This window comes from Pristis pectinata, chromosome 19, assembly GCF_009764475.1.
Source record: "Pristis pectinata isolate sPriPec2 chromosome 19, sPriPec2.1.pri, whole genome shotgun sequence".
In the NCBI taxonomy this organism is placed as follows: Eukaryota; Metazoa; Chordata; class Chondrichthyes; order Rhinopristiformes; family Pristidae; genus Pristis; species Pristis pectinata.
The window spans coordinates 14,501,104-14,513,858 of record NC_067423.1 but is presented as its reverse complement, the minus strand read 5'-3'; the positions used below and the strand labels follow the sequence as shown (position 1 = coordinate 14,513,858).

The 12,755-nt window shown below is 42.5% G+C and overlaps 1 protein-coding gene across 2 annotated transcripts in view; it reads left to right on the top strand.

Moving 5' to 3' along the window:
• strip2 (striatin interacting protein 2) overlaps window positions 1–12,755 on the top strand; it is a 42,067-nt gene that overhangs the window by 5,658 nt on the left and 23,654 nt on the right. Inside the window, exons 2-9 of one of the 2 annotated variants that reach the window (XM_052033739.1) lie at window positions 587–656; window positions 2,810–2,884; window positions 4,247–4,381; window positions 5,391–5,511; window positions 6,632–6,700; window positions 7,286–7,392; window positions 11,353–11,480; window positions 12,282–12,464. In XM_052033739.1, coding sequence (XP_051889699.1) covers window positions 587–656; window positions 2,810–2,884; window positions 4,247–4,381; window positions 5,391–5,511; window positions 6,632–6,700; window positions 7,286–7,392; window positions 11,353–11,480; window positions 12,282–12,464 — 888 coding nt within the window. Of the gene's footprint in view, window positions 1–586; window positions 657–2,809; window positions 2,885–4,246; window positions 4,382–5,390; window positions 5,512–6,512; window positions 6,701–7,285; window positions 7,393–11,352; window positions 11,481–12,281; window positions 12,465–12,755 lie in introns of those variants that run through there. The other variant, XM_052033740.1, reaches the window with a different exon arrangement.

Genomic DNA, 12,755 nt, shown 5'->3' with positions numbered 1-12,755 from the left:
TTTTAAATGATGTTGGAACAAGAAGAGTTCACTTGTCTCTTTGAATCTATTCTGCCATTTGGTCAGTCATGGTTGATCTGTACCTCGTCTCTATTTACTCCTATTTATTTCATGTTCTTTAATAGCCTTACCCAACTAAAATTTATCAATCTTGATTTCTGTTGACCCAATAGTACTGAACAGTTGGAACAGACTGTGTAACAATAATAAGGTTAGAAAGGTGGTCTAGAGTGATGCTTGACATGGCACCATGGGTCTCAGCGAGCCACTTTCCAGAACCCATCTCTAGATATCACATGGACCTCAGAGTGGATTACATGTAGTCAAGGTCATAATCCTCCTGTTCAAGTCTCAAACCAGTGACACAAATGGGGCTGATGAGCCAGAGAGTTCCATTTTATGCCCTTTTCCCAGACATGGGAGTAATTAAGCCATTTGTCCAAATTTAATCCTGCACAGCTATTTTCTCCATGAATTATGGTCATAGTTGAATGCATTGTTTGTGGTTAGGATACTTCATAAGAATTAAAATAGAGATAACAATGAATTGAAACAAATTGAATTGTTCTCTTGCCTTTGTTTTTAGAGTTCAGTGGATTCTCCTAACCTAGAGTTTGAATATGGAGATTCAGACACCATTGTAGCAGAGTTATCAGGTAAGGTGCTTTGGTGCCTGAATTCAATGTTCTAATCAGTGGTAGGTATTCTTTTAAATAAGACTCTTTGTCTATGTTCCTATGTTGAGACTGTCATCATTTCACAATTGCAGAATGTTTAGAGCATGGAGATAATTACACGGAGGTAATTAGGCCTCTCAAGTCCCTACTGGTTCTTCGGTAAGAGCCATCCAGCTACTCTAAGCCACACAACCCTGCAAATTCTTTCCTTTCAGATAGTTATCCATCTCTCTTTCGAATGCTATAATGAAATCTGCCTCCAATGCTACCCTTGGCAATGAAATCCAGACCCTAATCATATGTTGTGATTAAAGAAGAAATCCTACATGTAAGAAGTTGATCCCACAGATTGATCCAGTCGAGGCTTTGGTGAGAAGAGTCAATGAGTCACATCTGCCTAACAACTCATAGAGCAAGATTTACAATGATATGATTGCTTTTTTTTTGTGTAAGTCATCTTGAAGGACTTTTAAAAGTTGCTTCCATTGTTGTTGAATATTGTGGAAAGCCCACATAACTAGAGTAACAGTGGGCAATGATAGAGCCTTGTAAAAACTAGAGCAGGTGTGGGAGGGGGAGCCTTTGCAGGAGACGTATGGCCTTTGGTCAGCCAGGTGGAATGGAAGACTAGGTCAGTGCTGTGCATTTGGTGAGCATGGAGAAAGCTGCAAAGGAGGAACTTATGAGCTACAGCCACAGTCAGAATCACACAATATTGTTAGTCACTTTGTGTTGTAGAACTGTGTGCAGGGGGTTGTGTGAGAATTTCACGCATAGTTGAAGGGAGCAGGTACAAACTTACTGAGGAGCAGAATGATTATTGTAGATACTTAACGTGCAGCAGCTCCTCGTGAGTTGTAGTAGTTATGAACTTTAGACTGATAAAAACCAGTTGAGCATTTAGGAATAGAAGGGATCAGGAGAGCACGAGGTCCCAGCCAACAGAGGAGGACTAATGGAATACTGAGAGTTTGGAGTTGGATGTGGACTGCAAGGATATGAAGAAAGAGCCAACTAAACAATTATGAATTGCTCAGACTGACATCAGACCCAGTCTAGAAGAGTGGGAAAGGTATCTGACTGATTTTCATGAGCTGGATGTCTCCAAGGCTGGCATTTGTTGCCAATCCTTAGTTATACTAAGTAAGTACCCACATCTCAACCAGTGTGTTCCTTTGTAGCAATTTGATGCAGTGGCTTGCTTGGTCATTCTAGAGGACAGATAAGAACTAACCCTGTTGATATGGGATTGGAATTACATAGATCAGACAAGGTGGGGATGGCAGAGACTCCTGAGAGATTTCCTGACATTTACTTCTTGGAGAATATGAGTGGGTTTTATGAGAGTACAACAAGTTTACAGCCTGTTATAGTATGGTATGTTTCTATGGTATAATCACAGCTGATCCAACTCTATATATCTGCATCGCCTAATTTCTCATAATGCCTTTGGTTAACAAAGATCTATTTATCTCAGATTTATGTTAAATGACCAAACATCAACTGTGGTTTATGGAAGAAAGTTCTAAATTTCTATCAACTTTTCTGTAAGAAGTGTTTTGTAACTTTGGTCCTTGGCCCTCTGCCAAAATAATTTTACTCTATCCATGCTCCTTAATATCTTTAAAAGTCTTTCATTTCCAGCAAATTCAACAAATTTCACAATTTAACCTGCAGAGTCCAGGTATTGTTCTGATAAATCTGCACTGTGCACCCTTCAACACCAAAGCATCCATCCTGGGGTGTGGTGCAAAGAATTCTGCTCAAGGTGTGATCTAATTAGGGTTTCCCACAGCTTTGGTACAACTGTCCCCAGTACTCCAGATATAAAAACCCAGCTTCTAACTAGTCTTCTGGATTATTTTTCATACCCTTCCGTGCCATTTTAATAATCTATGTAGATGCCTAGCATTCCCACACTTCCACTCTTTAACTCTCCAAAGTGACCAACCCTGCATTTGCCAGCATTGAATTCTATTTGCTGCAGATTTTCCTGTTCACTTAATTTGTTTATGTCTTTCTTCATTTCCTTCATTGCTGTTATTTTACATGTTAATTTGGATGAGTCGTTATCCAGTATTAGTTGTCATTGGTTATTTGTGATGCTATACTTTGTTCCTCTTTTTCTACAGAGCTGTACAGCTACACTGAAGAGCCTGAGTTTGCCATTAACAGGGACTGCTTTGAAGAGGATTTTGCTATTCATGGTACTGACACTTGTGAAGGACAGCAGAGAGAATGCCCACAGGGCTTCTGCTTCATTAAATCTCAAATTTGAGTGAGATTTTGAAGAGTGCTGAAATCCCCTGAATTAGAGGGAGAAACCTGCCTCTGGCGATAACGCCTTTCAGTAATGAATGGATGTTTACTCGAATGGCACCCAGTCGACCAGAGAAGCTGGGGGGAGAGGGAGAGTGGTAGGTGTAGAAAGGTTAAGGGAAGGTGTACTAAATTTTAATTAGTCCTAATATAAAACCATGCCGGGTATTAACTGAGAAAATTAGGAGAAACTTTTTCCAGTTGCAAAAACTTGGGAACTAGAGCATAGATTTAAGGTTAGTGGCAAAAATAAACAGAGGTGAGATGAGACTTTTTCTTTGTGGAGCAAGTTGTTATAAAATTGTACCACACAGAACTGGCCCTTTGGTGCATTGTGTCCACACCTGTCACCAAGCACCCATCTGAAATACTTTGAAAGGGCCATGAAAGCAGATACATTAATAACATTTTAAAAAGGAATTGGCTGAATACTTGGCAGCAATATTTGATGGTTTTGGGTAACATGCAGGGCAATAGGAGTAATAAAGCAGCTTTTAAAACAGCTAGCATAAGCAATGAATGCCGTCAACTGTGCAGCATCAGTCTGCTATTCTGTGATTCTATATTCTGAACCAGAGCAAGAATTTAGGATGGACAGGATGATTCCTTCAATTGCTCTGTTTTCTCTCTTGCTTCCTGGTAGTTCTGTTCATTACAATTAGAAGACATGTCCTTTATCAATGCATCCTTTCTATTTCAATTAGTCTTTTGCCAGCTTCCCTGCATTGTGATAAATTAATTGTGTTACTTTATAATGTACAGCAAATTGAGATGCTAATGGCATAACTAGTGACTGAACCTCTCACTCAGTGAGATTTCCTCCATGTCACAATTGGTTCTCAGAGCTCATTTTCATTTGCCTTACTAAACTTATAAGGAACCTGCAAAAGATAATTAAAAGCTCTGTTAAGACCAAATAAATTAACATAATTCTGGTAGATAAGAACAAGAATGGTGGGTTTTGATTGGTTAGAAGATGTGGCATTTTTTAAGCGTTTGGAAAGGGATAATAACGTGTTGAATAGGAAGAGTTCCTCCCACATTTGTTTTGTTTCTTTACAGTCTGTCTTGAATTCCTGCAGATTCAGGGTTCACTTTGTTGTCCTGGGAAATGGACTGAATCAGACTGGAGCTGAGCCTGAGAACTATTGGGCCCCAGGGAGGTTTGTTTAGCTCCGTGGATATCAGGGGAGATGAGGTATGTGAATGTTGGAGTCTATATAATTTTAATACCTTAATGTCTGTTTCAGGGAAAGGCAAGAAGTGGGTAGAGTTGGAAGAGACTGAACATAAAGTCTACTTAATGAGGCTGCTAGATGGACTGGAGGTAATAAACAGAGAGAAGAGACTTAAGTTTGCCAGAGCCATTCTTTACCTGGCCCAAGGTAACTAGCAATTTGCCAGTATTACTCTTTTCTGAGAGCTTTCTCTCCCATTAATGTTGTTCTGTTATATCGAACCAGGGGAAAAATTAAACTGGCAACTGGGTTCTAACTATCTGTATTAAAAGCTGCAATGGATTTTTAACTCTGTACAGGGAAATCTCACAGTCTTTGTTTTTCCATACCATTTAATAAGTATATAATTTTGTTCCCAAATCACGTACAATATTAGAAAATCTGCCTCAGGCTTTGTTTCTTTTCCTTATCCATCTCAGCCACACTCATCAATCCACCACCCATGCGTAACCATACACTGAATTGCTGGCAAAGGTTATGCACTTGAAGAACAAGTGCCACAATATGAGACGCACCACTAAAAAGTGTTAAAGATGACATTTCTCCCCGTTATGACAAGTTGATTTATTTCTATGCCATCTCTTGTTCCGTCTGCAATGGGAAAGCAAAATTCCTTCCCAGAAAACGGTGGGCAAATGCCTTTCTCATTATTTCCCAGGACACTCTCTCGCAATCGGAGATGTGAATGGCTCAAATTCATTTTCACACTCCAGCACTCACCACTGTCATAAGTCCATGACCTCTATCAGGGCTGGGGGAGAGCTGATAAAATGAAGCTGGTTGACCCCATTGTTAGTGGCCAGTTGGAGCCCCAACAAAGCAACACCATGTGCCGCAAACTGCCAGACTATCACACTTGGAGTTACATAAAATGTCCAACTGTCATGACAGCAGTGGAAATGTTATGCCTGTTTTGCCATCGACTTGAAAGCTGTTGGCACTAATTTTGGGGAATGGAATTGATAACAGTTTTTGTAATCAATTCCAGTATCCAACAGCACAAGGCCACTCTCTTCCTGTGGCAATGGTGTCATTTCCATAACTATACAGAGCACAGCAGCTTCTTTCTTTGCCCCCAGCTCATTACACAAGAACAAGGTAGAATGCCTTCTTTTCCCTAATGTATCTGACCTGTTGGTTTTGATGCCTCTTGCAGGTGTGTTTGATGACTGCTACACAGAGCCTGAAGTGGTACACTGGGCCCGTTACAATGTCTTCCTCCTCTATGAGATGGGCACATTTGGAACATTGGTGGAACTCCTCAATATGGAGATCGAGTGAGTGATGGCAAATACTCAGGAGCAGTAATAATCTGTTAGTGGATCAGTCTGAATGTGCAATGGATTTATGTTTTGTGATGGTGGAAGACACTTCAAGGGAGAGGGAGGTTGCATAAAAAATCTTTATGATAGACATTGAAACAAAAAATCCTCTGTGAACAGGAAAAAAAGGTAGTTGTTTCATGAAGAAACTGTAATTAAGAATTGCTGTTCAATGAAATGGCTTGTTCAAAGATTGAACCTGCCTCCATCTAACCTTCATATAATCTCTTTTTGCCCTTCCGGCCTTATTGACAAATCCTTCTATTCCTTCATGTGATATTCTCATTTTTCTTTTGAAGTCTTTGCTGTTTGCCTCATGTTGTGCTCTACTTGTTAATGCTTTCCATATTCTTGCCATTCTTTGGGTAAAGAAGTTTTCCCTGAATTGTCTATTGGATTTGATAATGGATGTTCTTGGTTTTGGATCCTCCCTCAGGTGCAAATGTCCTCTCTCTGTCTTCATTGTGAAACGTCATCACAATTTTAAACATTCTACTAGGGTTTTCTCTTCATTTAAAAGAAAATATTAATTTGATTTTTATTTTTTGCTTACCTGTAAAAGGACCTAGAAAATGAAAGCAAGATTTGGATCCAGTTGCATAGGCTAACAGCATACACATTGTACTCCACAGTCAAGATCCTGGTGCTGAACTTCAGCTTTAAAACTTATCAAAAACACTCAAAATCAATCTGAAGGTGTTATCCAACTTTATTCTTCAATGAGACATTTCAAACATTAAGAGATCCAGAATAGGTTGCACCTGAGCATAGTTTTAATTAAGACTCAGAAGTTAGAAAGAACTTCTTCAAATGGAGAATGATCCATTCCTGGAAAGGCCTCCAGACAGGATGGGGAGGGCATAAATTTCATGGTCAAGCACGCCTAGATCTTCTGATAGGATGAATCAAATAAAGATGTGTTTGAGGGGCTGAATGGCCCCCCTCACTTGTGAATTGTTGACAGTTGAAATTGGATTAAACAAAACCAAAGTACAAACCCGAGGCCAGTTTGCAATGGTTACCTTGTGACTGTAAGCATACAGTTGAATGTAACTATGATTGTGTTTACATGCAGTAACAGCCAGGCATGTAGCAGTTCCCTGAGGAAGCCAGCTATCTCCCTGGCTGACAGCACAGAGCTGAGGTAAGGTTTTGCACATCTCTAAATTCAAAGTTCACATATACATAGGTTTCTGTGTGAGGAGTTGCTGGAAGTTAAGTCTTATCATATTTGTGTCACAGGCATTTGGGCTCCTTAGATCCATGTTTCTCTTCTGATTTACGTATGGTCCTGGCCATTGCTCTGTGGAAACATCTTTCTGCTCCTGGTACTGTGTTCCAGGACTCTTCCCGAAAAGGTCACAATCTGCTGTCAGGTGGACTTTGGTACTTTAGCCAAATCCACTTTCTAAACAACAGCCCACGGACTGTCCAATAAGCGTTACAGGTTATTTAATCCAGCAAGTCCACATCTGTGAATGCTGACCGATTTATTTATGACTAATGGAACATTGTTGAGGTGCATGCCCAGGAGGAATTTCCTTCTCTGGCTGTTTTATTTGCACATTGATGTTGCCACTTATAAACCAGAATAAGAAAATACTTGCATTCTTGCTGGGTGTTAAAGATTTTTCTTCCCCTCCTGTCCTTGAGAATGCCCGTTACTGTTCCCCTCTTTGTTGTTTCTGTAAAAAAAAATTGCAAACCTTGTCATTTGCTGATGTTCCAGAGTGCTGCTCAACATTATGTACCTGATGATGGAGATAATGCGCAGGGAGGGGGAAGATGATAAACCAGAGTGGAGTTTAGCAAGAGATGGATTCAGGAATGAACTAAGTGAGTCTGATCCCTTTGGATTATGGACAAAATTAACCTTATAACGCGACCTTCTGTTCACTTTATAGCTGTAACTATTTTTAGAGAAAAATGGATCATGTTTATCGACTATCTTTAATAACCAGTGCCTTGCAGCTACTGAAGGACTTCCGAACAATGATCACTGTTGCATCTGGAAAATCAGCCAATTTGTGTACAGCAAGCATCAATAAAAGGGGAGAGAGAGTAGGTAATTGGGACCGGTGTGATACCTCATTGAAAGAAAGAGATTCGCATTGATCCATTGCCCTTTACGGCCACAGGATGAGCCAAAGTAATTTGCAGGCAATGTTGTCTTTCTGAACCATTGCAATGTAAAGAACTGCCACAGGGACAATGGGCCAAATGGTCTTCTAGTCTATAATGTTCAGCGAACTATGTAATATTTGTAGTATGGAAAAAGCCATTTGCTCTAACCAATCGTCGTTCTTTCTGCTCTGCTTAAGACTCCTCCCATCCTTCCTCATCTCACTCCATTAGCATCGTCCTACTCTCCCCTTCTCCTTATGCTTATTTAGTTCCCCCTTAAACACCTTTATAGCATTCATCCTTAATAGTGACTTCCAATGTTGGTGGCCTCTACTTTTGCTCCTTCCCATAAGTGGTAATATTTTCTCTGAATCTGATGTATCAAAACTTCCCATAATTTTGAAAATCTTTGAGGTTTCTGCCCAACCTTTCTTTCCAAGAGAAAGAAAACTGAGATTATTCATCCTTTCCTAATGGGCTTGTCCTCATAATTGAAGTTCATGTCTCACAAGTCTGATAGGATTCTTTCAGGAGGTGACCAGGAAGATTGATGAGGGTAGTGCAGTAGATGTGCTCTACATGGATTTTAGTAAGGCGTTTGACAAGGTTCCACATGGTAGGCTTCTTCAGAAGGTCAGAGGGCATGGGATCCAGGGATGCTTGGCTGTGTGGATTCAGAATTGGCTTGCCTGTAGAAAGCAGAGGGTTGTGGTGGAGGGGGAGCATTCAGATTGGAGGGCTGTGACTAGTGGTGTCCCACAAGGGTCGGTTCTGGGACCTCTACTTTTCATGATATTTATTAATGACTTGGATGAGGGGTTAGAAGGGTGGGTTAGCAAGTTTGCAGACGACACAAAGGTCGGAGGTGTTGTGGATAGTGTGGAGGACTGTAGGAGATTGCAGAGGGATATTGATAGGATGCAGAGCTGGGCTGAGAAGTGGCAGATGGAGTTCAATCTGGAGAAGTGTGAGGTGGTACACTTTGGAAGAACAAACTCCAAGGCGGAGTACAAGGTTAATGGCAGGATTCTGGGTAGTGTGGAGAAGCAGAGGGATCTAGGGGTTCATATCCACAGATCACTGAAAGTTGCCTCGCAGGTGGATAGGGTAGTTAAGAAAGCTTATGGGATGTTAGCTTTCATAAGTCGGGGGATCGAGTTTTAGAGCTGCGGGGTAATGATGCAGCTCTACAAAACTGGTTAGACCACACTTGGAGTACTGTGTCCAGTTCTGGTCGCCTCATTATAGGAAGGATGTGGAAGCGTTGGAAAGGGTGCAGAGGAGATTTACCAGGATACTGCCTGGTTTGGAGAGAATGGATTATGAGGAGAGACTAAGGGAGCTAGGGCTTTACTCTTTGGAGAGCAGGAGGATGAGGGGAGACATGATAGAGGTGTACAAAATATTAAGAGGAATAGATAGAGTGGACAGCCAGCGCCTCTTTCCCAGGGCACCAATGCTCAATACAAGAGGGCATGACTTTAAAGTAATGGGTGGGAGGTTCAAGGGAGATATCAGAGGGAGGTTTTTCACCCAGAGAGTGGTTGGTGCATGGAATGCGCTGCCTGGGGTGGTGGTGGAGGCAGGTACACTGGTCAAGTTCAAGAGATTGTTAGATAAGCATATGGAGGAATTTAAAATAGAGGGATATGTGGGAGGAAGGGGTTAGATAGTCTTAAGTGAGGTTTATAGGTTGGCACAACATGGTGGGCTGAAGGGCCTGTATTGTGCTGTATTGTTCTATAATTCTGGTATCACCTTGATTTCGAATCTGGTATCAACTATTCGATAAACCAAGCAGCATTATTCCACTGACAGCAAAGGACTGAATTGCCATTTAGAGTGTTTGCATTTCTGAATCTTGAGAGAAGTTCATTGCTAGGTTGTCAACAAGTTGGAGTAATGGTAGTGTGGTGGGGAGTTGAGCACAAAGCCGGTGAATTTTGAGCACATCTGGAGATGTAACCCAGAGCTGCTGGAAGTGTGGAGGGGGTCAGTTATCATCTGCAGGGAAAGGACAGATTATTGGCTGTGAGTCTGGGCACTTTAAATCGTGCCTTTGTGACTTCTAACTATAGCTACACATTCAGAACTTTGTTATTCTGCCCTTTTGCTCACAATGCCGTGAGCTCCAGTATTTTATCGCATTTGTTTTTAAATTTCAAATTTCCACCAATTGCTGCTTGCCTTTTATTCAATGTTTCTGCTGAGCCTTGGCGTGGGGGTGAGGGTGTGGGGGTGTGTGTGGGTGTAGGGCTGGTTCGTGGTGGGGGTGTGGGAAGAATTATGAAAAGGAAATAGGAAACTGTGTCAACTGGTTAAAAATAAATACCAGGTGCTCACTGCAGGGATCTAATCCACTTCTATCAGTAGTAAAACAAGCAACGCTCTGGATTTTCTGTCCAACAAAAGTTATATTCTCTGAGGTGGTGACCCAGAAATCTGAATGGACACTTTGGAAAGACATAAGCAGGGAACAGTGTTGAAACCAGAAATGTAAGATAGCCACAAATAAACCCATTTGAGAATTCTATCCAGAGCAGTGGAACAGGGAGCAGTCAAGACAGGATGCATTGATCCATTTATGGGGAAGTACTTGAGTACATGAGAGAAGGAGGAATGGAAGGGCGTGTGAACAGTTTAGTGAGGAGAGGTGTGAGAGGAGGCTGGTGTGAGCATTAAGACCAGAGTGGACTGGTTAGTCCAGACAGCTTGTTCCTCTGTTGTAGATCCTGTGTAAAATGCTGCTAGATAGCATGTAACATGTTCTGTCCAATATTTTTCAAAATAAATTAAAACTTTATAGATCCGCTGCTTTTTTTATTGCAGGTGTAAATATGGTCAGTATCCCTGTATTAGGGAAAAATCACCCCAGGCACCCAGTCCTGATAATCATCCAGTTGCCTTTGTTTGGTAAAGATTCACCCTTTAGTTGAATGACCTGCTGCCACTTACTGACAAAGCTCCAACATGAAGAGATGCCGTGTTGGTGGGGTGCTGACACTTGCAGAGCCATATCTCAGTCTGATTCAGGACGTGGTGTATGTCAGGAGCTGAGTCTCTCACCCAGACACACTGAGAGATGGTGAACCCATAGCTCCCTCTACCCAGTCCAGGCAACTCTGCAACCTGCACAGCAGCCTGGAGTGAGCTGGGCTGCAGAGTATTAAACTGCCTTTCCATTGTCGCTGTCATTTTTGGATAAACACATGGGATGGAACTGGACATCTGTATGGTTCAGGTGGAAATATAAATAGGATTCACCCTCTCTGCGAGCCTGAAATCTCCCACTCTAGGCCATCTTGTGAGTGTTCAGCTACCACTGAACAAAAGCTGAAGTTGTGAGGAGTTTGTTATGGAGGCTGACCTTGGCTGTTACTCGTGTAAAAGATGAGTGTCCTGTGTTGAATTTATTCAGGCAGTGTGCCCTTGAATATCTGACTGAATGGCAGAGATGGTTTCAAGACCTGAGGCTGGTGGAGGGGCAGGGGGGTGGTAGTGGTGGTGGTGGTGGGGAGGGGGGAGTGGACCATGATTGATTCGACCAAATGGCTTTTTCCCCCCACTACAAATCTGGTATCTATGACCAGGGTTATTCTGGGCTGATCCAGGCTTTCAAGAGTTCTCATAGTAAACTGACTGTTCTCTATTAAATTGTATTCTGTTCCTTAGGTTCCCCAGTGTACAATGGTGAGCCCTTCGCGATCCTCCTCTTCTCTCTTTTGAGCAAGTTCTGCACTGGGAATGCTCCACACTGCCCCATTAAGAAGGTGCTGTTGCTCCTCTGGAAGACAATTCTGGTGTGTCTCAGTCCTTAATCCTTATTTGTTTTAACTTGCTTTAGTTTTTTTAAAATTCAGTTTGAGGAGATGGGTATCACTGACAAGGCCACCGTTTAATACCTATCCCTAATTATCCTTGAAGGTCCCAGTGAACCTACCTGCTGTCATCAGTGTGGTGAAGGTACTTGCACAGTGATGCTAGCAACAGAGTGCCTGGATTCTGACCCAGCAACAATGAAGGAATGGCAGTGTATGTCCAAATCAGTCCAGTGTGCGACCTGGAGGTGCGTCACTGCTCCCCCGGCCCTCTACGTGCTAGAGGTTTAGGAGGTTCCACAGTGCATCCTAGGGACAGCCATCGCTCCAATCTCTAGGTCTCCCTTTTGTGGCTGCTGAATCTTGTAAGGATGCGATTCCATAGGTGCAGCAGCACTCCAGCACCCCTACCTAATTGCTGTCTTTGCCTTGTTGACATGCGCAGCTATTGGGTCATTATTATCATCATTGCCAAGATCATCCCAGTCTTGTTCTTGCCTGGTATCCATTTGCATACACTTTCCAGCAGGGTAGTCAAACATTGGCATGGGAACCATGACCATTTTTGCCACTTTGCTGCCCAATCTTTTTTCCCCTGGACCTGAATGAATGTTGCTACTGCCAACCTTGTCCAGATGGAGTAAAATATAGACTTGAGTCTTTTTGTTAATGGTGTTAATTTATGTGTGTGCCACTATATTAGTCCCCCACTCCCTTGGTGTCTGAACTTGATGCTCTTGGATGGTTCTGGACAATTGGTTACCAACATTCCTTTGTTCTCAGTTCTGCCTCGGAGGCTTCGAGGATCTGCAGAAACTAAAAGTGGCGAAGCGAGAGAAGCTGGGTCTCCCTGAACTGCCGGAGAACAGTATCAAGGTGATGCGGACTCTCAGAGCAGCCTCTCCCCCCACCTCGGCCATGGACATCCTGGAGCAGCAGCAGAAGCGAGGCCGCAAGGGCCGAAGGGTGAGGCCGTCTCTGTGACTCGTGGGAATCGAGAACAGACCATTCAGCCGAGTAACTCCACGTGTCCCATTCATTTAGACTGTGATCTCAACCTTCTCTGGTTCCACATCACTTACTACTTTATCCAACATAAACCTATCAGTCACTGTCCATAAGGCAAAGTTGACTGACCCATCCTTCAAAACTATGGACTGGCCAGTGGGTTGGGGTTGCAGGGGTGGGGATGTGTTAGTTAACAGTCTGGGGAATGCACTCTGAGCCAAAGGTGGGGCTGTGGGGTTGGCTGCAGGA